The 22,949-nt window shown below is 56.0% G+C and overlaps 3 protein-coding genes across 6 annotated transcripts; 2 read left to right on the top strand and 1 right to left on the bottom strand.

The window, feature by feature from the left end:
- On the bottom strand, window positions 1–2,252 carry LOC131674302 (uncharacterized). 3 transcript variants are annotated; one of them, XM_058952896.1, is made up of 4 exons: window positions 1,509–2,252; window positions 922–1,238; window positions 696–826; window positions 1–242 (listed from the first exon to the last, which is right to left on the bottom strand). In XM_058952896.1, exons 1-4 carry the CDS (start codon window positions 1,906–1,908, stop codon window positions 68–70), a joined length of 1,023 nt encoding a protein of 340 aa, XP_058808879.1. In that variant the 5' UTR covers window positions 1,909–2,252; the 3' UTR covers window positions 1–67. The 3 variants fall into 3 exon arrangements, with proteins under 3 accessions (XP_058808879.1, XP_058808881.1, XP_058808880.1); XM_058952898.1 differs by having other exon boundaries at window positions 102–242; window positions 696–842; XM_058952897.1 differs by having other exon boundaries at window positions 102–242; window positions 696–866.
- A 6,477-nt stretch (window positions 2,253–8,729) lies between these two features.
- On the top strand, window positions 8,730–17,526 carry LOC131674306 (cyclin-dependent kinase 5 activator 1). Of its 2 annotated transcripts, none has more exons than XM_058952901.1 (4): window positions 8,730–9,499; window positions 9,755–10,081; window positions 16,371–16,667; window positions 17,294–17,526. In XM_058952901.1, the coding sequence occupies exons 1-4, from the start codon at window positions 9,035–9,037 to the stop codon at window positions 17,387–17,389; spliced, it is 1,185 nt and encodes a 394-aa protein (XP_058808884.1). In that variant the 5' UTR covers window positions 8,730–9,034; the 3' UTR covers window positions 17,390–17,526. The 2 variants fall into 2 exon arrangements, with proteins under 2 accessions (XP_058808884.1, XP_058808885.1); XM_058952902.1 differs by having other exon boundaries at window positions 9,806–10,081.
- LOC131674311 (serine/arginine repetitive matrix protein 1-like) lies at window positions 17,455–19,628 on the top strand. The gene is made up of 2 exons (XM_058952908.1): window positions 17,455–17,460; window positions 17,580–19,628. Exons 1-2 carry the CDS (start codon window positions 17,455–17,457, stop codon window positions 19,626–19,628), a joined length of 2,055 nt encoding a protein of 684 aa, XP_058808891.1.
- The last annotated feature ends 3,321 nt before the right edge of the window (window positions 19,629–22,949 follow it).

Here is a 22,949-nt window from a genome sequence, read left to right on the forward strand (position 1 = left end):
TTATTATTCAACGTTTATTAAAAATAGCATGAAATCAATCGCAATTTAAATGCATATCGCGAGCAATCTAGTCCTCGTCTTCTTCGAGGACGTCGCTTTCCTCGGTTTCATCGGAAAATGCGGAGCTGCAATCTCTATAGAGGACGTCGCAATCCTCGCCTCTCAATCCGGCGCTGGCTGCATCCTCGACAAGACGTCCCCATCCTGGCGACAAATCTTTCAGAGAACTTTGCACGTTACGCCTGCCAACAGTCGCAAAATCGTCGTTGTCCATTTAGTTGTGCTACAAAGTAAACTTGGGTATTCTGTACGCGTGTCGGGATTTCGAGCGGGAAACAATGCTTGAGAAAAGACCGAGTAGAAAAGTAAAGCGCCGTTCAGTCGACGCACCCCGAGGAGAGTTCGCGCCGCAGTGCGGCTCGTTCGCGCAATCGGCCACTCGCAAAAGTCACCGGCGCGGCTGCCAATTGAGACTTTCAAAGTCTTCGCGCGCGCACACAAAAGCGCCGGTCCTCTCCGCACGGAAGCAGTTGGGCGAGCCACAAAGTCGCGCCCGCAAATCACTGGCTGCTCCCAACTTTGGCCGGTCCTTCTCTCTCTCTCTCTCTCTCTCTCTCTCTCTCTCTCTCTCTCTCTCTCTCTCTCTCTCTCTCTCTCTCTCTTTCGAGGATCAGGATAAAAGTGACGACACTCACGTTAAATACTTGGCGAGCAGTTTGCCGACGATGCCGAGATCTTCCTGAAGCTTGCGATTCTCGTAGCAGAGGGTCCTTTGTATGCAGCGCACCCGAACGTCCTCTTTCAGCGCCAATTCCATCTCCGGAGTCTGCGAGCACGAGCGGCTTTATGGTTACGCGTTTGTCCCTCTAATAGGCCATTTTACTGTTTTACTTCACGTAAAAAATGTCCGACATCTCTTACCATCCTGTGCAAGCTCGTTAAGGCGACGATGTCGCGCTTCTTCCTGTTGGACAGGACCTCGACGAGAGCGTCCTTTCGCTTGGCAGCGGCGATGGAGTTCTGAATGATGGCGAAGAGCAGCAGAAGTCCAATGAAGCTGACGAGCACGAAATGCTTGGCCGTGGGGATGAGCGAGGTGTCGAGTTGTTGCAGCGACTGCTGCTGCTGCGCCTGAATCGGGTAGCTGGGCTGCTGTGGCTCGAAGGGCGGATAGCTGCTGTAGTGTTCGCTGCGGTACTCGTTGGCCGCCCCGTACTGATGAGCCGGGTACTCGTCAGCTGCAACCGAACCGTAAAACTGCCCGTGAAACATCTACCTCTCGCCAGCTCGATGTTTCACGACAAAAACGCATTTAATTGCGCCGATTTCGCCGGGTAATCAAAGCTCGCCGAGGAAAGTGGAAATCGAATGGGACGGGGCAAGTAAAGAGCTGACTCGAAAAAAGCAAAGAGCAACGGCGCCGCAGACGTCAAATATTTCACGGTTCATTGACGGGAGCAGCGGTCGTGCCCATTATCGCGCGCAGACAAAAAACGGCGTGCTTTTACCGGGGAGATAATAGTTGGCGGGCACGAAGGGCTGCTGCTGCTGCTGCGACTGTGACTGCGGCACGGGTTGCTGGGGCGGCGAATGAGCGACGGCGGCAGCCGCAGGATAGATTGCCTGTGGTACAATCGGGTGGTGGATCGGGGCCGCCGCCGCCGTTACTGGCTGCGCAGCCATCGGCGCCTGCTGATGCATCATCATGGGCGTGAGATCCGGCGGGCTCGGCGCCCACATCGGCGGCTCGGGAGCTCGTTTGGCTTCGGGCATCGGCATCGCCGACATCGTCTGGTTGTTGCCGCCGGTCGTGGACGCTGGTGTCGTGGTCGGCAATACCGGCGACTCGTCCGCGTCGACCGCGCCGGCTAACAGCAGCGCCAGAGTCAGCGAAACAAGCAGCGGCATCCCGCTGCGTCGGTCTCGCTTCTCGCGCGACGCTTGCTCTCCTCTCAGAACCGATCGCTAATCGGAGCCGTCGGTCGCGGCGCCTGCTTGCCGCGTGGCATCGGCTGCAAGCGCGCGCGCGCGCCCGTAAGGATTTGCGACCGTCAACGGGTAGATCGACCACGTGCAAATCAGGACTGGCGTCGGACGAACAGCTGCGCGAGACTGGCCCGCGGCGATTTATCACTCGCAGGCTCGAGCGTCCTGAGCCCGGCTTCGTGGCGCCTCCTTGCCCCCCCCCCCCTCCCCACTCAACCACGAACATTAACGATAATTCGACGGACGTCGCTGATCATTCGCTTCGATGATCGGTCTGACGAGCTCGACGACTGCGTCGCCGTTGCTAACGTTCGGGCGCGCCCCGTTTGTTTGGAAAATGAACGATGCTCGTTGGCTGGAAAGTCGCTTCGGAGGATAATACAGAGAAATCGAAATTTTGTCATCCAGATTGATTGCTGGAAACAGGAAGGCTGACAGATTTCTCCGGACAACGCGTTCCCGTCCTCCCACAGACATGTTCTATCGATTACAGGCGAATTGGAAGAAAATTACATGTAGGCCCTGATTGAACGGCCAGGTGCCAAACGAACCTTTCTAGTATCCATAGGATTATGGTTTCATATATTCTACAGATATAGCAGTAAATCCAGCAGAAAGATTCCATTTGCGTTAGGACGAATATTTATGCATCGCCAGCAAATGGATATGAAGTAATCGTTATGGAGTAAATGATCGACAAGCACGCGTAGACTTTTCATTACGCCGTGCGGAAAATGACCGGGAGGAGGCACTGAATAATAAGCCGATCAATGGAGAATCAGGTCAAAATAACGGCTGCCGATATAACTCACATCGAAATATCAACGGAGCGCGCGAAATGCGATTGAAAGCCATAATTCACGGCGGCAAGACGCGGGCGGCTATCCAATTTATCGGCGTCGTTCATCGCCCGCGGAGGCGGCGGGATTGCGGGATTATATCGTGCCGTCGCGCTCTCGAGAGCTCTCCGTTATCCGCGCGAGCGCCGGCCGCTCGAGTTCCGCGTGAGTTATATATCGTCCGACGATAATGCCGCGCGGTCACGCGGCTCACTCGTAGCCGCCGAAAAATCAGAACGGAAGAAAAGACCGAGATCGGGCGAGCGACACGGCAAACGGGAATTGGCCGGGAGCAATCGGAGAGAGGCATCGAGTGGCTTTTCAGCGACGCAGTAACGCGAATAATTATGTAAATCGCCGAAGCAGCGGCGACGGCGACTCGGCGACTCGGCGACTCGGCGACTCGTCCAGGGCGAGCGGCGCGCTGATTCCTCCTCGGGCTGCGGGGCCGCGCGCACGCGGGGTTGCTATGGCGATGCTGGCTCGTCCCGGGGTTCCTCGGCCGTCTACCGCGCGCCGCTTTGGGGGACGACGCGGCTTTCGTTCTTTCTCCGCTGCTCCGCCAGCCAGCCAGCCGCCCCCGCGTCTCGCTCAGCTGTGATGTACTACACGGTGAGCAGACGAGGGGGCTGCTGGCGCCGCGGCCCTTTACCTACATACCCGCGCCCGAGTTCACGCTCGGCTTGTAAAGCCCGGCCTGTAATTGCACTCCGCCGCCATCCGAGGACCGAGCGCGGCCCGTCCGAGGATCGAAGAGCTCTTCGCGGCTGCACGAAGGAGGCCAGCCGAAATTCGTCGGGATGCCGTCGCCGGCACATTGATTCTCTGCGGCTCGCCAGCAGCCGCGCGCGCGCGCCCCTGTATAAAACATGCAATAGTGGCAGGGAGCGCGCGCCGATGAACATCGCTCGGCGTATCGAGGTCGGCTCGGTGCCGTCGTTGCGCCGCGGCGACTCGATTTTCCGCTCGGAGCAGACAGAAAGAGATGCCGGCAGGCGTATTTTTAGCGCATTTTATTCTTATATACTCCTCGCAGCGTCGTCCTCCATTTCAATCAACCTACTTGTTCTCTAGCAAGGAAGAGCAATCGCCTTTTTGCCCCACGGCGTTCGCCAACCTGCGGCGGCGCATGCACGCACAGCGCGCCTCGGCTCGGCGCTCTCTCGCGACCCGCGCGGCCTTCGAGACCGAGCGCTCCCCTCGCTTCATTTGCCTCTTATTTTTATCCTGCCTCGTCGTATTTATAAAGCTGAACTACTTTGCGGCCCGCTGCGCCGCTAAAATAACATTCAATTGGCCGCGAAAATGAATACAAACCGTGGATGCAGGCTGGTTTTGCGCGGTGCCGGCATGGCCAGTTGGACGCGCGTCCGCGACCACGACGTAGAGAGAGAGAGAGAGTGCGCGCGCAACGGACCCGTTTTTCACGCGCGAGTGCACCCCCGCAATGGCATCGTCGATGCACCGACGCTTGTCCGTCGTTATTAATCGCCGCGGATCCGACACCAAATTACCCGATGATGGATTGTCCGTATCGCACTTTGGAAGTCCAGGAAATCCCGAACGGTTGGACCATCCTTGGACCTATCGCAAAGCATTAATACCAAAGAAATGCCAAAGAGGTCATCCGATTTCTTCCCCCCTCCTCGACGAACCTTGGACATTATTCAAAGTTTTGTCGAGCACATTATGGAAAGTCACTAGTTATTGGGGATTCCGTGACAATAGATCTGAAGGCTACGCTCTAACGATTGTGCTGGGCTCATTTCGGTCAAAATAATGCTGTTCCCCGAGAGCACGGGCATCGATTGCCGTAGTGGTGCGCGCTAGCCAACTTTCACATTTGGTTGGCAAAGTTACTCGGCGTCCTGAAACGACCAAAAGTTGCGATATTTTGCCTGCTGCCCTCCAAGTTGGTATGCTCGCGCGCGTTGGAGCAAACACCGAGGACGAAAACTGCTGGCGCAAAATCGTCCGTTGTTCGGGATCTTAGAGAACGGCAATGGCGATTTCTAATCGAGCCTCGGCGCTAGCCGCATCGAACTTCATTTAGAGCTGCGTGCGCAAGATAACCATTGCTCGGCGAGAATCAATTGCATTCGAAAATAGACGAAACGTCAACGCTCGGCTTCTCGGCGAGGCGTACGCTGCATCAAAAAAGAAAGTCAGAAATTCGTAAGGTCAACGAGTGGATCGGTCTCAACCGTCCATGGTCGATGAGCCAGCGTCGCTCGACGGCGGATCGTCAATCGGAAAGTCGAGATGCGCTGCGGCGAGCTTTCAAGGTCCGCCGCCGTCGCAGAATAAGGATTTCACGTTTGTGGATAACGTACATAGGCATACGTTGTGCGAGGTGCCGCTGCTATATATATATATATATATATATATATATATATATATATGTATAGACATATATATAAGTGCGAGAAACAGTATCGAGCTGGCGCGACCCAGATTCACCTTCATTGACGTGAAACTAACTCTCTCTCCCCCGCTTTGTTCGCGCAAGCGGACGATGAAAAATCTCCGAGTCGCCAATTTTTTCCGCTTTCCTGCTTTGTTGTCCTTTTTTCCATTTCCTGCCACTTCTCGCTGCTTTGTGCGATATACCTTCTATGTAGAAATAGAAGAAAAATAAAAGAGCCCACTCGCTTCTAACCGGCCGCTCTTCAAAAAGCTTTGACGCTCAAATAAAAATCATCGCCGCGAATTCCGTTCGACTGCGATAAATATTCCGTGATTTTTCTCTTTTATTCGCTGTCGGATTTGATGTGCCTTTGCCACGTCTGCAACAGTTTTTCCGTGCCGACAGCTGAAATGAATGTCAGTCGATTCAGGAGCTGCGCTTTTTCATCAAAAGTACCGAAACATTTCACGAATATGCGTTTGTTTGCCAGGAAGTGGGTCACGTTATTTAAAGAGCTTGTTAATCGTTACGATTAGAACGATGAGCGAATAATTGACTAACGAAATTTCATCCGAAATTTTTGTAGGACGACGTTACGAACGCCAAACTGTCTTGATCGATCTATTGTTTCAACATCAGCAGGAATGTAAATAGTCGGTTTGAGTAGGATTGGTCTGGAATTCAATTGACAAGGCCAAACTGGCGAAGCGTTATAGAACACCGGGCATAAATCAAACGAAAGACCGGTGCGAGCGAACGTATTTTCACTTTTCCTTCTGCTATTGCTTGGCTTTATCGGCCATTCCATTTGTAGCAATCGTCCCCGCAATCGAATCGTATAATAGGCACAGTCGTGTTGTTGTTTTTCTTTTTCTTTTTTCGCTGCGAAAGAAGCCAGGCACTACAAAGGGAACCTTTTAAAAAAAAAGTCGGCTAAATAACATAATGTTATTCTATAGTATTTAGCTTCCTTATTTTTAATATTTAAATACAATTTCTAATAATCTTAGATAGTTCGTGTAGTAATTAAGAGTATATAAACGGAGACATTAGACTCGCTCTATTATGTGTTTCCGGTAATCATTGGTATTTTTGGTCACGCGATCGCAACTTACTTGAAACACAGATTTGTTAGAGGTTGTTGAAAATACTCAGAAACTGAAATTCGAAGAAACCAGTCCAACCACCGCAAGGCGACAAGATTCATCAGGTTTTTGTTGATGCGCGCTTATGCTACTCACAACATGAGTTGGACTTCTTTAGTGGTCGGCGGACGACAAGGGCAAACAAACAAGTTGCGTGGAATTTTCCTTTTACCCGCGCATGTTTACTATAATTAGTAAATGGTATTTTTACTAATTAAATAAAATATACGTAAATATAAACATGTCAGAGAGCATTCAAGTGGTGTTAAAAAGAGATTAAAACCTGAACTTGAAAAAATTTAAATATCACAGTTATCGAAAATATGAGTTTTATGGACCATTACATGAAAATACCCATCTGTGTCTGTTTAAAACACGATAAAGCCTCAAATGAATTTTGCAATGATATTTTAACTATATTTTCCTTAACGATGTAGATTTCTCATGTCGCTGTAAATGTACGCAGAAAGAAATGGTAGATTTTTTTATGAAAAAATATTTTTCACTTCTAGCAATCGTTCGTAAATATGATTTAGCAATGAAATCGCAATGCCAAATTTATTTATATATTAAATATGTATTATTAAAATAAAATACCAGCCTATTATTGTTTGCATGTAAGCATTTTTGTACGTTTGTACAATGGATGTACTAAAAGAGAACGAATGAAATTCAGTTTTGCGAGGAGCCTAAACCCGTCGTTAACCTGCTGGGGTCCTAGGCCCGGGCCTCGTTGGCCGTTGTAAAGAAACGACAATGAAGCACTGCAATGAATAACGAGCTCGTTTTAACGTCCACTTCATTGCCTCGACACTAAAACAACATTACTGCTCACATTCTACTTCGACCTCGTTGCGAAATTGTTTGCTCAGGACTAAAATTAATAACTCGACGTGTATAAACGAGGAATATCGAATGCTTACGAACTGCGGACGCATTTTACAGGTAAACATATCACGATTGACGCCCGTGAATGAAACCGGACGAGAGAGAAGAGATTTGCCATACGAACGCAACCTCGCGACAACTGATAAGCGCGGGCAACGAAATAGAAACTGCTGATTAAGTCGTCGGGCATCGAGGTCGAGCGGCAGTACACGGATCGTCGAGTCCAGGTGGGGGGCAGCTCTTTCGCGTATTAGTCGCGAGCGTGGCGAGGGCACGCGATCGCCTCGTTACGCATACGTATCGCGCGGGGCCCGCGATCGATTTCGTCGATCGCCGAATTCCCCCGACGAGCAGCAGCAAACGCACCGCGGAACGCGATTGCTCGCCGAGCACTCCAAGATAACTGCCGTCGGAATCCGTCGAACTGTCGTTGCAGGCCGTTCCGCTCGATCGTCCGCGAGTCGCCTGTCGCGTTCGCCGGGCGAGCGACGCAGCCAGCGGGCCCGCGCGAGCTGGCTCCGTCGGCCTTCGAGCCGCGCCGCGGTCGATGAAATCGCAGTCCGCGCCAACGAGTCGAGCGACTGGCTCGCGGCGCGCGCGCGACGATCGGAGCGAGGGGCCGCGAAAATCCGCGCCGCGGGAGCAGTCCTCGGGTCGCGGAAGGGCCGAGTCGCGTCGGCGTGTCCCGCGCGGCTCGCGTACGCATCGCCGACGTCGACGCGACGGCGGCGGCGCTGCCGGAGAGCGTTATCGAGCGGGTGCGCGCGCAGGGTGGGTGCTACGCCGCCAGCGCCAGCGCCAGTGCTAGCCACGGCAGGGAGGCCGGCGTGCACACTGCGTACGGCGCAGGGCGGGAGAAGGAGAGAGAAGCAGTGGCTGCGCAGCGCGCGAAAGCTCGGGCGCACGGCACATTGTCAAAACAACCCTTCGGCCGCTCGTCGCCAGTGCATCGTCACACGAGCTCGCGCCAACAGCCGCACCTCTTCAGTTGTCCGGGCGAGCCAGTGTGCGGGATCGCGGTCAGCCATCGCAAGCTCCGCAGCCCCGTCGAGCAAGGCAGAGGCAGAGGGAGAGAGCGAGAGTCTCGCAAGCTCGGCGCGAGTGCGTCGTCGTCGTGGTCGTCGCCGCTCCGGAGGAGGGCCGCGGAGGCAGCTTCTGCAGCTCGGCCAGCGGGGCGAGCGCGCGAGGAGAGCGGGGGAGTGCGCGCACGTCCGCGGGAGAGCGCGAGCGAGCGGGCGAGCGGGCGAGCGCCGGGAGCATCGATCGGGCGGCCGCGCCATCTTGTCCCGACATTTCGGGCGGCGGAGGCGAGGCGCGGCGCAGATCCTCGGCCGAGCTCGCGGGCCAGCAGTCGGCGGGGCGGCGCAGCAGCAGCAGCAGCGGCAGCAGCAGCAGCGGCAGCAGCGGCAGCAGCGGCAGCAGCGGCAGCAGCGGCAGCGGCCTGAGGCGGCCTGAGGCGGCTGAGCGAGTGGGCGCGCGCGCGGTTTCGGTCGCTGGCGAGGCGCGCGCACGGCAGCAGGCTGGGAGGACGGCTGAGCGAGGTGGTGGGTCCCGTGGTGGAGGAGGCCGTCGAGCCCGGGGATGCGAGCCCGCTGACGGGGCCCTCCCGGGAGGCGGCCGCCGCCGCGCCGACGGCCAGGCCGCAGCCGGCGCCGCCGAGGATCGCCGCGAGCCACAGCCCGCCGCGGCCGCCCGCCGCCGAGCAGGACAGGCCGCGGCCTAGCCAGCCGCCGCAGCGCCGCCACTCCACCCCGCAGCAGGACAGCAGCATGGGCACCGTGCTGTCGTTGACCCCGCGCGAGCGCAGCGCCAGCGTGCTGCCGCCCAGCCCCCCGCAGCAGCCCCAGGCCCAGCTCGGCCTCAGCAACTACAGCTACGAGCAGCTGAACAACGCCAAAAACCGCGAGAACAAGAGCGCGGCCGCGCAGCTCGGCGCCGGCCCGCAGAACCAGAACCAGCCGCCCAACGCCCAGAACAACAACCTGCTGCAGAACAACATCAACCTGTCGCAGAACAACAATGACAGCGCGCGCATCATCTCGGAGAAGAGCGCGCTGGAGAAGAACCTCAAGAAGAACTCGCTCATAATCGGCGCGCTCTCCTGGAAGCGCTTCAGCACCGTCAACAACAACAAGAAGAAACTCGACAACGCCAAGAACAAGAACATCAAGTTCCGCCAGCCCCTCGACAACATACCCGTGACCGACAAGAACAAGAACATCCAGACGCCGCAGGTCAGTACGAAGCTTGCGCGCTGCGCGTACCGCGCTCCCGGGTTGCCGCTTCGTCGGTAGCCCAATCCGCTTGTCCTGTAGGCAGTCGCGTAGCTCCCTGGTCGGTAGCGCCAATCGGCCGCTAGTCGGCTGCGCGAGGCGCGCGCGCGCACGCACGTGCGTCCAGCGCGAAAGCTTGCCGTAGCGAAGCACCGATCGCTGCCAGTGACACACGATTGACGACGCTCATTGGTTGTTCCCTCGGCGATCATACAGGTATCGATGATCGGTCCGCCGATGAACACCTCCTTTTATTCGTACCAGCAGAGCAAGCCGCCCGTCTCCAACAACAACCACCACCACCACCACCACCACCACAACCACCAGCACAGCCAGCACAGTGCGCAGTGCGAGAAGCTCGCGCAGAAGCCGCAGCCGCCGGCCTCCAGGAAGACCGTCATCCAAGCCTCCACCTCGGAATTGCTCAAGTGCCTCGGCGTTTACCTGCACGCCAAGTGCGTCAAGCTCAGGGACTTCCAGGCCGGCGACGCAGTCATGTGGCTCAGGACGGTCGACCGAAGCCTCCTCCTCCAGGGCTGGCAGGTAAGTTGCCGCTCGACCGCGCGAACGTAAACAACGACGAGCCAACGCGCGCTCGATTGGTCCTCGCGTCGATCGCGCCCTCTGTCGCGGCCATTCTTGACCGTTATACCGGGTGCCCGCTGCCGCGCCTCGCTTCGCTGGCTCCGGTTCACAACAATCCGCGCGGCGACGTCCGATGGCCGTCGCGAAAATACCGCTCCCTTGCGTCGCGCCGTCTCTTCTCCCGTTCCGCGTCGCGTTTCGTTATTTCGGGCCATTGCCACTGATCCGCCTTCAATTTTCCGAGCGAAATGCTCTCCGCGATGTTTCATCATCCCCCCGCCGTAGATTATGCAGATTTGTTCTCTCTCTCTCTTTCCCACGCTGTCTCTGCAGGCGAGTCCATCGTACACCCAAGGCGATCCCTTCGATACATTGTGCAGCGCTCCCGGACGAACGATATTATCGACGTGGCGCGAGCTTGCAATATTTATCGCGGCCGCCTCATCCCCTCCACGACTCCCTCCATGCCGCTTGTGAGCCATTAATCGGATGAAATTCGACGCGGAGGTGAAAGATCGCAACGCGCTCGCTAACTATCCGTCGACCGCACGTGTCGCGATTTACAGCCTTTCGATCGCGCTTCGTCGCAAGAGAGCGAGAGAGAAGAATCACCGCAGTCGGGGCAAAAAACGTGTCCGGCGTGTAAGCTTTGGACGCGGGGCGACAGGCGCCAGGGAGCAGGGTCTCGCGATGTGTCACGCGGCGGGCCGCGGAGACGCATATCCCGCGCGATGCGCGGTAAACGGATTAGCCCTCGCTTCCCGCGGACGCAAGCCAGTCGTCGTTCCTCTTCCGGCCGATCGCTGTCGACAGTCTCGAGGACGTGCCGTTGCCACTGGACACGCGACTGCGGTGCACTCGGCGTCTCGTCGCTCGCGGAGCCTACCGCCGGCCGTAAAAACCGAGCGAAGCTATTTGGCAAGAGCGACACCGAAAATGTAAAGGTCGGGCGAGGGGTCGCGCGCCGCGCGCAACCAAACGAACAGGACTGGGATTCTCCTAGATATTCCGTGGCAATGCCAATATTGCGATAGCGCGCGCAGTACGCAGTAAAGACGAGGCACGCTCCCCTGCAGCCGTCCGCCCGGCCGTACATAATTCAGCTCTCGCCCCAGCGGCGCGGCGGCGGCAGCAGCATCAGTCAGCAGGGGTGCTCTCCAATTAAAATCCGCCGAGCACGAGTCTGGGGCGGTATCGAGCCTCGCGCTAAGCTGCTCGGCGACGCTACCACCGCGTATTCCACAGCTCCGCGGACGCGCGCGCACGCAGGAGAGAGCGAGCTTTCGGACGCCACGTGACCGCCTTCGGCTCGCCACTCACCGCGTCGTCTCAGCCCCGCACGCCGAGTAACGTGGGTTCGCTGTACCTACGCTAGGTCGCCTCCCGCTATAGACCCCGAATGCTCTATCGCTTTTCAAAGCACTTGTCCGATGCGAAATACTTGTCCCCCGAGAGACGGGGCTCCTTCGGATGCCGGTACGACAAGTTCTCGCGAGGAAAGGCGCGTCGTTGGGCGAGCAGCAGCAGCAGCAGCGAGCCGGCCGGGCCGGACAACCGAGTTCCTCTCGGCACGCTTGCCGTGGGCCGAAGTCGCGTAGCCGCGGCGGACAGGGGCAGCAGAGCCGAGCGAGCGTTCGCGCGTGGCTCGCGTCGCAGCCTCGCGGGGCGCATCGATTTTCCGCGCGTCGACGAGCAATCGTCCGCTCGCGGCGCCCCGCTCTCCGTCGATTTTGCTTTGGCTTCCCCGATCAAACGAGCGCCCGCAGACGGAAACCAAATAAACATCGCGAGCCGCTCGCGGAATGCGCGCGCCCGTTGCCCCGTTGCCTCGTTGCCGCTCGGCGTCGGCGTCTCTCGTTCTCTCGCCTTGCTCGCACCTGCGATTCGGCCGTGCGAGCTATTCGCGCGTGATCCAAGGCTCGAGACCGCAACGCCATACGCAGGCGCGCGGCGGATGCAGGCAAGAAGGCTCCGAGCACACTGGGCTTCGTTATCGCGTTACGCTGCCGGCGACGCTGCGACGCTGCGACGCGGCGCGATATCGATTTGCCGCGAGATCCTGCGGTCAGGCTTGTTTTTTACCTGAACAAAGGAGGCCATCTTTGCCCTGGCCGCACGCGAACTCGACCGACGCTCCGCTTTTTGCGCGAACTATTAACTAACTCCGCGACCCAGGGCCGATCAAAGGGGATTACGACGGAAGCTCGCGGCTTGTAAATTGTCGCAACCAAATAAGGCTCGAGTGGCGGCAATTGCTTCGCCCAGCCAAATTCGTTTCGACGCACGGACAGCAAATGTCAATCTTTGACTATACAGCCCGCCAAAGTGAGGATAAGGAAAGCTAATACCCGCGAAATGATGATAAGTCGTCGGGAAAACAGATAGCGCCGGCAGACTTCGCTACGAAGAAGGAAGGGGAATTCGGGAGTTAGCAGCGGATAATCTCCAGAACAAACACGCGACAAATCGTCGGGCGCGCTGGGAGCCATGCGTTCCGTTGAATTTGAGAGTGCGCGAAAATAACGAGGCGTCGATGAGAGAACTCGCGCACGTGCGCCCTCTTCCTACGTCTAATCAGTCAAGGTTAACACTTGTGCTGCGTGCACTCGCGAAGCACTTTTTCAAAGTCGCGCGTACTCGTGTGTCACCCTTGACAATCGGTCTCGATCGTTCCTTCTAGCCTCATAGCCAAAGCCCATCGATTACCACTGTTCTAATTGCATTTACACCAATTGATTTAGTTGATTAATACTATCGTTCAAACAGATAATTACACATGTGCGTTCATACGGGATTCAGCAAATCAATATCAGATCACGGTTGCGCTGATTGTCTTGCTGTTGAAGAGCCGCTAAATTGACGTATATATTAGCCGGCTCTCGGGATAATAATCGACAACCCCTTTATCAGCGATGCTAATTACACTCGACGTCAACGCGTCTCGCAATCATAGACCCTTTTGAAAACAATATGAAATCGATAGAGAGCAATTGCGTTCGTTAGTGGGAGTAACTCCAGATGACCAGCCGCAAAGTCAAGCTAAGGACGAATAATAGCCAATTAAAACTCGCGCGCGATTTAGGCACGATTTATCTGGAATGTAGACTCGATCCGCGCGACTCTGGCGAGCGTCAAGGACTCGGTATTATCGAGGCCTCCGCGCGCGCCGCCAAAGTTCACAGCAGTGCGCGTCATCGTTGTTGCTTATCGCGACTCGGAGGAGGAAGACTCGCAGCCGAGCGCCTGCGATTACTAGGACACGCGCAACACGTGGCCGCTTCGGCGATCGCGATAATCCGCTCGGCCTACACAACTGTCGCCCGCGAGAAATTGAATTGACGCGCGCAAAAAGCGCCAACTCGTACATCCGCCGCACGACGACCGTCGATACTGCAGGTACGTACGCAGCTTATTTCCGCGTGGCGAGTATATTTAAATAGCGCCAACGCGCTCTCGCGCGTGTCTTTCGTAAGGAAGCCAAAACAGCGTAATAATGCGATTAGCCAATGTCAGACGAGTGTCAGCAGACTTGGTCGCGAATTTCACGCTTCAAAGAGTGTGCACGTCAGAAGAAGACGCGTAATTCGAGAGAGAGAGAGAGAGAGCGAGAGAGAGAGAGAGTATTGTAGTTGAGAATTCCGATCAAAAATCAGATCGGCTGGCCGCGCACCCAGCGCGGAAGACGAATGACGAGAAAGTATACGTATTCGCGAGAGACGAAACGAGGTGCAATTACGAAAGTAAAGTATTTGCCTAGATGAGTTTAAGCCGGCAAATCCAAGTCGTCGAATCTGCTCCCGAACTGGCAAGCTCAGCCAACTAATATAAACGCTGGAAATGTTGGCCTGAACACACGAGCCTGCAGTCGGCTGCTGCAGGACTCCGGTAAGAGAGGCTGGGGCCGCTCACCCCCTGTAAGTATCGACCCGCGGCTTACAACTCGTCCAAGCTCGTCCCCCACTCCGCTGGGTACATATCTCCCCTACTCGCGCTTTTTCCGCCTGTCCGCCGTAACAATTATCTCCGCTCGCACGAGCTTACGTAAATATACCATCCGTGAAATGGATTCTGACCCACTTTGACCCTGATAACTATTTTTTCTCTCCCTCTCTCTCTTCCTCTCTCTCTCTCTCTCTTTCTCACTCTCTGACGTGCACAAAACATTTCGTACGGTATTGACGCAATTCCACTTGTACCGAAATTCTATTAGTGTCATCGGTTAAGCCATTCCCGTCAGTTATGATAATGTTAACATGAGAGCTGTTTTCGAGCGGTCAGGCGCCGCGTCATTTCTCTCAACGCAGCATAATTAAAGCGAGGACGTTCCAAGCCGGCCGTGTAAAAATCGAAAGCCCGTTTGGAAACGCAACGACGCACTAGGCAGACTTTTAAAGAAAAGAAAGAAAGAAAGAAAGATAAGAAGCGCGGAATCGGCTTACTTGTAATGGAATTAAAACGCGGCTCGAGCGCTCGCTAGCGCATACGCACGTAAGCAGGTGGCCCGTTTGACGACCGAGACGGAGAACTACGCTCGCGCGCAGCCGTAGTCTCCTTCCGTTGAGCCGCGCTTTTTCACCACTGCTCGCTGTGGCTCGCTGCTACGCAAGCCCAGGGGTTAAGCTTAGCGCGGCGTGGTGGCCCTTGGCGTGCGAGGGAGACAAGTCTCGCTCGCCGCAATAAAACGCGGATCGATCCTGCGAAGGGCCACTCGAAAGGAGCTCTCGCGGGCGCCGATTGTTCTCCTTGGTCGGTGCGCGGCGAGTCGGCGCGAGAGTGCTCGCGACAGAGCGCGACGCGTCCTTTTTGCGCGGCCAGGTTCGGCCGACGCTCGCATTAGCGAGGGTGTGGCTAATTCCAGACGGTTCGTTGTCCCGAGCCCGACGACTCTCGGCCGACCGTCCGCGCGGGGGCTCGACTTGGCAACGAAAGCTCCTCGCGCCAAACCCAATTAATAGCCGTGCCGTGACGAGGGCCGATCGCGAGCCACCCCTCGCTCGAGCTGGCGTTTAGGCGCCGCGGGCAAAGCCAAGTTGTCAAGTGCAGCGGCGGCGGCGGCGGCGGCGGCGGTTTGCGACAGAGCGAGCTTCGGCCCGAGCGCTATCGGGGTCATCGATCCTGCGCTGGCTCGCCGCGGCGTCCCTGCTGCAGCCGATATCGCGCGAGCACGCCCTACTAATTAGCCCGCGCCCGGCGCCTCTTGCGCCCGCTCGCTTTGGACGGCATCGATATTCCGTGACGCGAGACTCGCGGAAGTCGCGACGCCTCCCTTGGATCGAGTCGCCCGCGAAATAGGCCAATGGGAATGCTCCCGAGGCGGACGCTACGGGTCGCAGCTCGTCCGTCGCACGTTGCCGCGCGTTGGAGCTTCACGAGAGAACCGTTCGCGTTCGTCGCTCGCACGGCTACGTTTCCGCGCGCACGATACGTGTGCGTATACGCGAGCATGTTCGGGGGAGGGCCACTGTCGATCGATCTTACGCTACATCGCTGTTCGTGCCAGCGAGTAAACACACGGCTCGGGACGGAGGTGAGAGGGCGAGTGGATGCCGAGGATCAATTGTGCGCCACGCTATTGTCGACGTTCGTATGTATCACAAGGAGAGGGAGTTGTGCTTGAGGTTTTGCAACGCCGGCACTTCTCATTGAATTGTTATCCAGGTCAAAGCTATGCCTGCGGACTTTGTCAAAGGACGGACGCTCTGCTTTTTCTTTTTGCACATCATCGCCGGCAAATCAGCTGTTACGCTGCAAACTTGCTCCCTTTAATTGACGCTGCATTATTATCGCATGCTTTTGACGCGGCGTCCCTTTCTTTGCAGCTCTGCCGCGCGAACGCACTCTATTAATAAGATAACGAGCTCTATTTATTCTCTACTCACCCCCTCACCCACCCCAGCATACGTCCGTTGACCTAATTAAGCGCCTCGCTCCGTTAATGTAACGCTCAACTATCGTTGCTCTATATTTCTATCGATGTCGACTAATAATACACGCCGCGTCGATGTGACACGCCTATACGATTCCGTTGGCATCGCGAGTAATTAAACTTGCGCATGAAACGTTCTCAATGAAAACTAATGCGATTTCGTGGACAAAGTTTTTCTATTAATTTTCTCCTTTCTTCTGTAACGAGCTGATAGCTGCTCGAGGATTTTTTTGTCGTCGTGCTTTGAAATTTCTCAACGAAACTTAAGAAGGACAGTGCCGAGGAGTAGGGTTGAAACGAATGTTGCGATGTCTGTTGCAGGACGTAGCGTTTATCAACCCAGCGAACGTGGTGTTTGTGTACATGCTGGTACGCGAACTGGTGGACGGCAAGGAGGCGTCGGAGCGTGAGCTGCAAGCGACAGTGCTGACCTGCCTGTACCTGTCGTACAGCTACATGGGCAACGAGATCAGCTACCCGCTGAAGCCCTTCCTCGTGGAGGACAGCAAGGACAAATTCTGGGACAGGTGCTTGCTGATCGTCAACCGACTGAGCTCCAAGATGCTGCGCATCAACAGCGAGCCCGGTTACTTCACCGAGATCTTCTCCGAACTAAAGGCACGTTGCGCCAATCATCCTTTCTAATTCTATCGCACCGTCGAGCCTCACCTTTTCTTCTGACTTAGAAGAAGAAGTCGTGTTCACCCGACTCACACTCGTAGATGCGGCTTTCAATTTGCAAATTTTACCAGCACAAGTACTCCGTTTTTCCTTCTATCGAAGACTTGCATGCTGCCAGATGATTCGACGACTACCCACTCCACCAAAATAAAAAATTCCACGATTCCATCAACTCATTTTTGCGTTGTAGAGTTCAGGCGTTTCCAGATATTACGATAGCTAGTGGATTCATTCGCTTATTGATGTCAGATATGTTGTCAAACATAATCGGAGAATACTCATTATAAAAGTGTATCCTGCAAAGAGAACATCGATTCGATGAGAGTTTCGGGACTAAATTTAGAAAAAGCAGACATTCGCGTTTTATCGAGTCAGACGTGTCTGACAAAAATCGACTTATACTACTGAAACTCGACAAGTACTTTGTCGGTTTCCTCGTTAACGGCAGAGTAGTCGACTATGCGCACGTAAATAATGTTATGTAAATAATAGTAGGGCGAGCGAGAGGCGAAGGAGGCGAGACGGAAGGGGTCCGAGATTTGACGATGGCTGTGTGTTGGCAGGCCTACGGAGCAACGGAAAGGAGTAATCTACCTGTAAACGGCCTCGAGCGTAACCTCGTTGTCTCCGGAGTCGCAGTACCAACCAAGGCAGCTTGACGGAGCTACACCCACCTGCTGGTGCGCATCGCCAGGCAGCGCTGCGACGTCACGACCCTCTGACGATGGCCGCCCGACACAGCAGCAGCAGCAGCAGCAGCAGCAGCAGACCCCCCCGCCGGTGGAGCAGCAGCAGCAGCCAAAGCTAGAACGGCCCACGCAGCTTGACCTAGCGAGCGCCGCGGCGCAGCCCTCGACATCTAAGTCGACGCCGGGCTCGGAGGCCTCCGGCGCCTCGGCCGATGAGACCGACGACGAGCTGTCCGCCTGTCAGGGCTGCGGCCGACGGCGACGCCTCGAGATCTGCTACACCATCGAGGACCTAGACGCCCTGGGCCCGGAGCAGCGCCAGCAGCTGCTGCAGCGTGGCGAGTCGCGCAAGTACAAGAGCTTCCTGTCGCCGGACGACGCGCTGCGCGACCTGCGCAAGCACGCCAGCCAGGGCGCCGAGATCCGCTGGGAGATGCACACCTCGCGCACCGACGTCAACCTGACGAGCCGCGCGCGCTGCGGCTGCCACGCCGCGGTCGCCGGCGGCAGCCTGACGCCGGGCTCGGAGAAGCGCCACCCCGAGCGCCCCGACCTGCGCAAGCACCACAGTGCCGAGGGCGACAAGTGGTCGCTGCGGCCCGACGCCGAGTACGACCTGCGCAAGCACCTGAGCGACGACAGCCGCATGCACGACCGCGAGCCCAAGTGGACGCTGCAGGTGCCCGAGCTACACGTCAACCCCAGGCAGCGCTGCACCTGCCCGCGGCAGCCGCGCGCGCTCTCGCTCACGCCCTCGCCCTCGCCCTCGGGCAGCGCCGAGTCGCGGCGTCCCAGCCCCATGCTCGTGCGCTCGCTCACGCCCGAGCTGCCGCCCATGCGGCGCCGCGGCGAGTCCGTCCGCAGGCGCCAGCAGCGGGCCTCGCTGTCGCCCGAGCAGCCGGCGCCCTCGTCGCCGCGGCCACAGCCGCAGCCGCAGCCCCAGCCCGAGCCCGAGCCCGAGCCCGAGGCACAGCCCGAGCCCCCGCCGCCGCCGCAGCAGCAGCAGCAACAGGAGCGGGTCGACGCCAAGAAGGCGAGCAAGCGGGAGCGGGCCCAGTTGGGCGAGGCCAGACGCGCGATCCGCTCCAAGTGGGCTGTCAAACCGCACTTCTCGCTGCCGGCCGAGCGCCGCGAGGAGCGCTGGTCCGGCTCGAAGGAGGCCAAGAGCAAGAGCCTGAAGGAGCGCCCCAAGTACAGCGTGCGCCGCAGCATGTCGCCCGAGCCCGACCAGATCCTGCGCACCGACAACCGCGTAGTGCGCCGCCTCATCTCCGCGGACGTGCAGCTGCGCGACGCCAAGTGGGCGCCCTACGAAGGCCACTCGCCGTTGCCCGCCGTGGGCATCAGGAAGCGCGAGACGAAGAAGATCAGCGACATCCAGTGGCGGCCTTGCGACGAGTCACCCATCCGGCCCAAGCCGCGGCTGGCCGAGCTACGCGCCACCAGCAGCGACGAGGAGGAGACGGCCGACGGCCCCGAGGACTTCCACAAGATCACGCCGCCGCGCGCGCCACCGCCCGAGCCCAGCGCCGACGAGCTGAACGAGGAGGAGCGCTTCCGCATGCGCATGCTCAACCAGGTGTCCTGCTTCCCGATCTACCAGGGCGCCTGGCGCGAGGAGTCGCCGCCGCGCAGTCCGCCGCCGCCGCCGGCCGACCTGTCCACGCCCGTCTGGTCGCCGCACGACGCCAGCACCGTGACCGCCGCGCAGCTGCGCAAGCAGTCGCTGGCCCGGCGCTCGCCCTCGCCCTCGCCGCAGCCCTCAGTCTCGCCGGCCGCCTCGCCGGCGCCGCCGCTGCGCCAGCGCTCCACGCTGCGCGCGCGCGTCGGCCGCAAGAAGGCGGCGCGCGCCAAGTCGCAGGAGGCCGCGCGCCCCGAGCAGCGCAAGCGCTCGAGCGTGCACGCGGAGCAGCTGGCGCGCGCGGCGGCGGCGGCGTCCGGCCCCGAGGGGCCCCTGCCGGCCCGACCGCCGCGGCGGCCGCAGCTGCTGCGCGCGAGCGCGCTCGCGCTCGAGCCGCCGGCGCGCCACGCCGAGCTGGCCAAGCGCTCGCTCAGCGAGGAGGTGCGCAGCTACAACCCGCGCAGCGAGTCCACGCGGCGCGGCCTGTTCTCGCGCGCCAAGAGCGAGGACGCCTCGCGCTCGCGGCGGCCCTGGTCGCCCGACGAGGAGGACGAGTCCGAGCTGCGCGAGTACGTGACCACCGTCTGACGCTGCGACGCATTCGCCGACAACGAACGGGCCTACGCCGCTGACGCTCGGGGGCTGCGCGCCGGCGCGGGTCGGCAGGGCGCTTCAACGAGACACCCGCACGCACGCCCGCACCTTAGCCACGATACGCATTATTTTACCGATAACCTTAGCTAGCGATTAAGTACGAGTCTAGCTCCTAAGTAGTCTGCATTAAGGGACGACAAGTGGGCCACGGGACGATCCGGCGAGCGCCACCGCCACCGCCACAGAGGACACCCATCACACGTAAACCTAATTTACTTGAGCGAGATGCGGGCTCCAGAGCGAGACTGCCTCTCAGTGCCGGCGCGTGCAATATTAACGTTACGTGAATAGTTGACCGATCGCTTACGGGGAACGACAATAGTGGCGAGCTAGCGCATCGGGTCTGACTAGTTGAACGCAACGAGCCAGCTTCCCCTCGCGGAAACTTGCTGCCCGTCTGCGTGCTCGAGCAACCTTGCCCTCTCTCTCTCTCTCTCTCTCTCTCTCTCTCTCTCTCTCTCTCTCTCTCTCTCTCTCTCTCTCCCTCTCTCTCTCTCTGCCCTTTTTCATTATCGTACGTATAAGTAGTCAATCTAAACACGTAGCTAAGTGATATACGGCTCGTTATTTCATTCCCCAACGAGCCCGTCATTCCACCCAATTATTTTGTAGACTGAATAATTAAGGGCGACAAAAGCCTCGTTTGTTGATTATGCGCGTTTATATATGATACATTGACACAATAATTATACATATGTACTTAAGCAAATATCGGCAAACTTTGATCGACCAATTTCTCGATCGTCACAGAGATATGCATTTAATTCTACTCTCTCTCTCTCTCTCTCCTTGCTCTCATCATCTTTCTTCGGTCATTATCCGACTTCTTCCCTTGTTTCGCCGACGATTCCCGTTATCACGGTCACTTCACCTCTCACTTTCGCACCCACCACCCGACACACTTACGAGTATTCGAAATGCAATCATTCGTCAAAGTTATTTTGTACCGACAAGTAATAATAAAGGACATGAAAAAAATTAAAAATGGGAATATTTGGAAGTTGAAGTTTATAGAGAAATATGTATAGGCTAGTAGGCGAACGCAAAGAAATCAAGTGCTCAAATGAGAATATGTTGTGATTAATCGTTACTAAAATTTACTCCTTCGTGTGATTCACCGAGACTCAATCATAAAATCGATTAGCTGTAATGCGCCTATTGAAAAAAGCAAGTTAAATGTTGACACACGTTTCGTGTATAATAATAGTGTACTATTGCCGTATCTTTTTTTAAAGAAAAATGCCGAAAAAGATTAATTTTATTAACGATTAACGGGGGCGATTTCGACCGGAGACAATGATCTTTTTCGGAATGAATGACGTCAAGACGCGGGAGCAGATCGCTCCTCAATTGAATGAAAACAAAGTATTGATTAACGATTAAAATAAAGCTGTAAAAATACGAAAGGTCTTGAAAGAAAGTGTAATGCCGCACGATCGAAGATAAGCATCGTCACACCTTTTATTAAGAGAAAAGGCGCAATATTTCGTATTTTCTACATTCTATACGCTACGCGTTCATTTACCGATGAGGTATATCTATTAATACGGTTGCCCCTCCCCCTAGCCGATAAGTATATATTTTAAGCTGCAACATCGCAAAAGAAAGCAACCATGAATATTGTTCTTCTTGTATCGAGCGGCAAGTATGTACATAAGTTCGCGAGCCATTGTAAGATTTTCGACACTTCACGCATTGACACACACGAAGGAAAAAAATACCGCGAACAACAGCAAAAAAACAAATTGGAAGCGAAGACGAACGAGCCGAGTTCGCGAGCAAGAGGAGAGAAGTGCGGGGAGCGCGAAGAGACCTCGCTCGATTAATCAACGTCACATTTTCTGCCGTGACATTCGCAATCACTTCGCGTGCGCCAATGAAGAGATAACAAAGATAAAACTCGTGTGCCATGTGGACGATTGTGCGTATAAAGTCGGTCCATTCGGAAGCGCACGAACGAACGAGAGGTTCGCTCGAGTTGCGTGGCGAGAGCGTGCTTGTTGGAATCGATTGTTAGGCTCGCGTACGTTCGCGAGTATTTGAAAGAAGCGAAAGAGAGAGAACGAGGGAAAATCAATGGCCCGCGGAGACGGCTGGATGAAAGCTTTTTATCGAAGCAAAGCATCGACGCCGAGCGAAAGTGCTGTCGGATGCCGCGGACGGGAGATTGAAAAGCACCCCCCCCCCCCTACCCCCCCACCCGCGTGCCGCCGACAGGTCGCGTGCGCGGCGAACGTCGCGGGCCGAGAACAGAGCCAACAACCAGAATGTACTGTACTTAGGAAATTGAATTTTAATTTTTATAAGCGACGACGAGGAGCGAGCGAGAGCGCGCGAGTGTCGCGCAGGCCGAGGGAGCGAATACGACGTGTATTTTGCTAGCATGCTGCTGCCATTAGCGTAACTCACACACACACACACACACACACACACACACACACACTCACTAGCGCGCGCGCACACAGGCTCGCGTGGCGTGATGATGTATACTTATAGCGAGGTAAAGACAAGTGTGAAAGAGAGCGGAGAAAGTGCAAGAGAGCGTGAAAGCGAGTGAAAATGCGCCAGCAAGCTAAGGACAGAGTAGTCAAAGCGTAACGTAGTTGAACGACGCGGACGATGACGACTGCACGGCTCGTCGTTCGCCGCGACACGCAACCGACAACACCTACATACAATAGTAATATTAACTTGAAAGCCCACGTAAATCTGCGTTATTCCTTTGCAGCCCGCTGATCATTTAGGTGGCGACGACGATTTAGCCCATCTCGTCTGCTTTCAAATTTAGCTACGATTTCGGCAAGATATTACGACAAATCCAAATTCATAGAACCATAGTATTATAATTATCACAAGGAAAAAAGGGACAGCAAAATAAACCAAGCGTAGCTGGTATTCAAATGTGATTCTTTGTTATATTATATTGTATCGATTGATTGACTGATTGGTTGCGATTGCGTGATATGCATATACTTATTGTCAACCTTTATTTAGAGACTTCATCGTTAGTTGTTCAGTTGCTGTTTTTCATTTGTCATTTCCCTTTTCAAATAGTGCCATTGACGAGTTAGACTTGGCCAACCTTTTGATTGACCTTATTACCATTTAGTTTCCAGCATTAGCCGCATTGGTAATATTATCGTTACTTTTTAAGAGAATGAATAAAATCGGTATCCGATTGTATGCCCCCTCGAATGTTTCGTGATAATCTCAACTCAATAATGAAGATGTTGACAATGATATTAATGAACAAAC

The sequence above is a fragment of the Phymastichus coffea genome, unplaced genomic scaffold (assembly GCF_024137745.1).
Source record: "Phymastichus coffea isolate CEN01 unplaced genomic scaffold, Cenicafe_Pcof_1.1 PCOF00227, whole genome shotgun sequence".
Taxonomy (NCBI): domain Eukaryota; kingdom Metazoa; phylum Arthropoda; class Insecta; order Hymenoptera; family Eulophidae; genus Phymastichus; species Phymastichus coffea.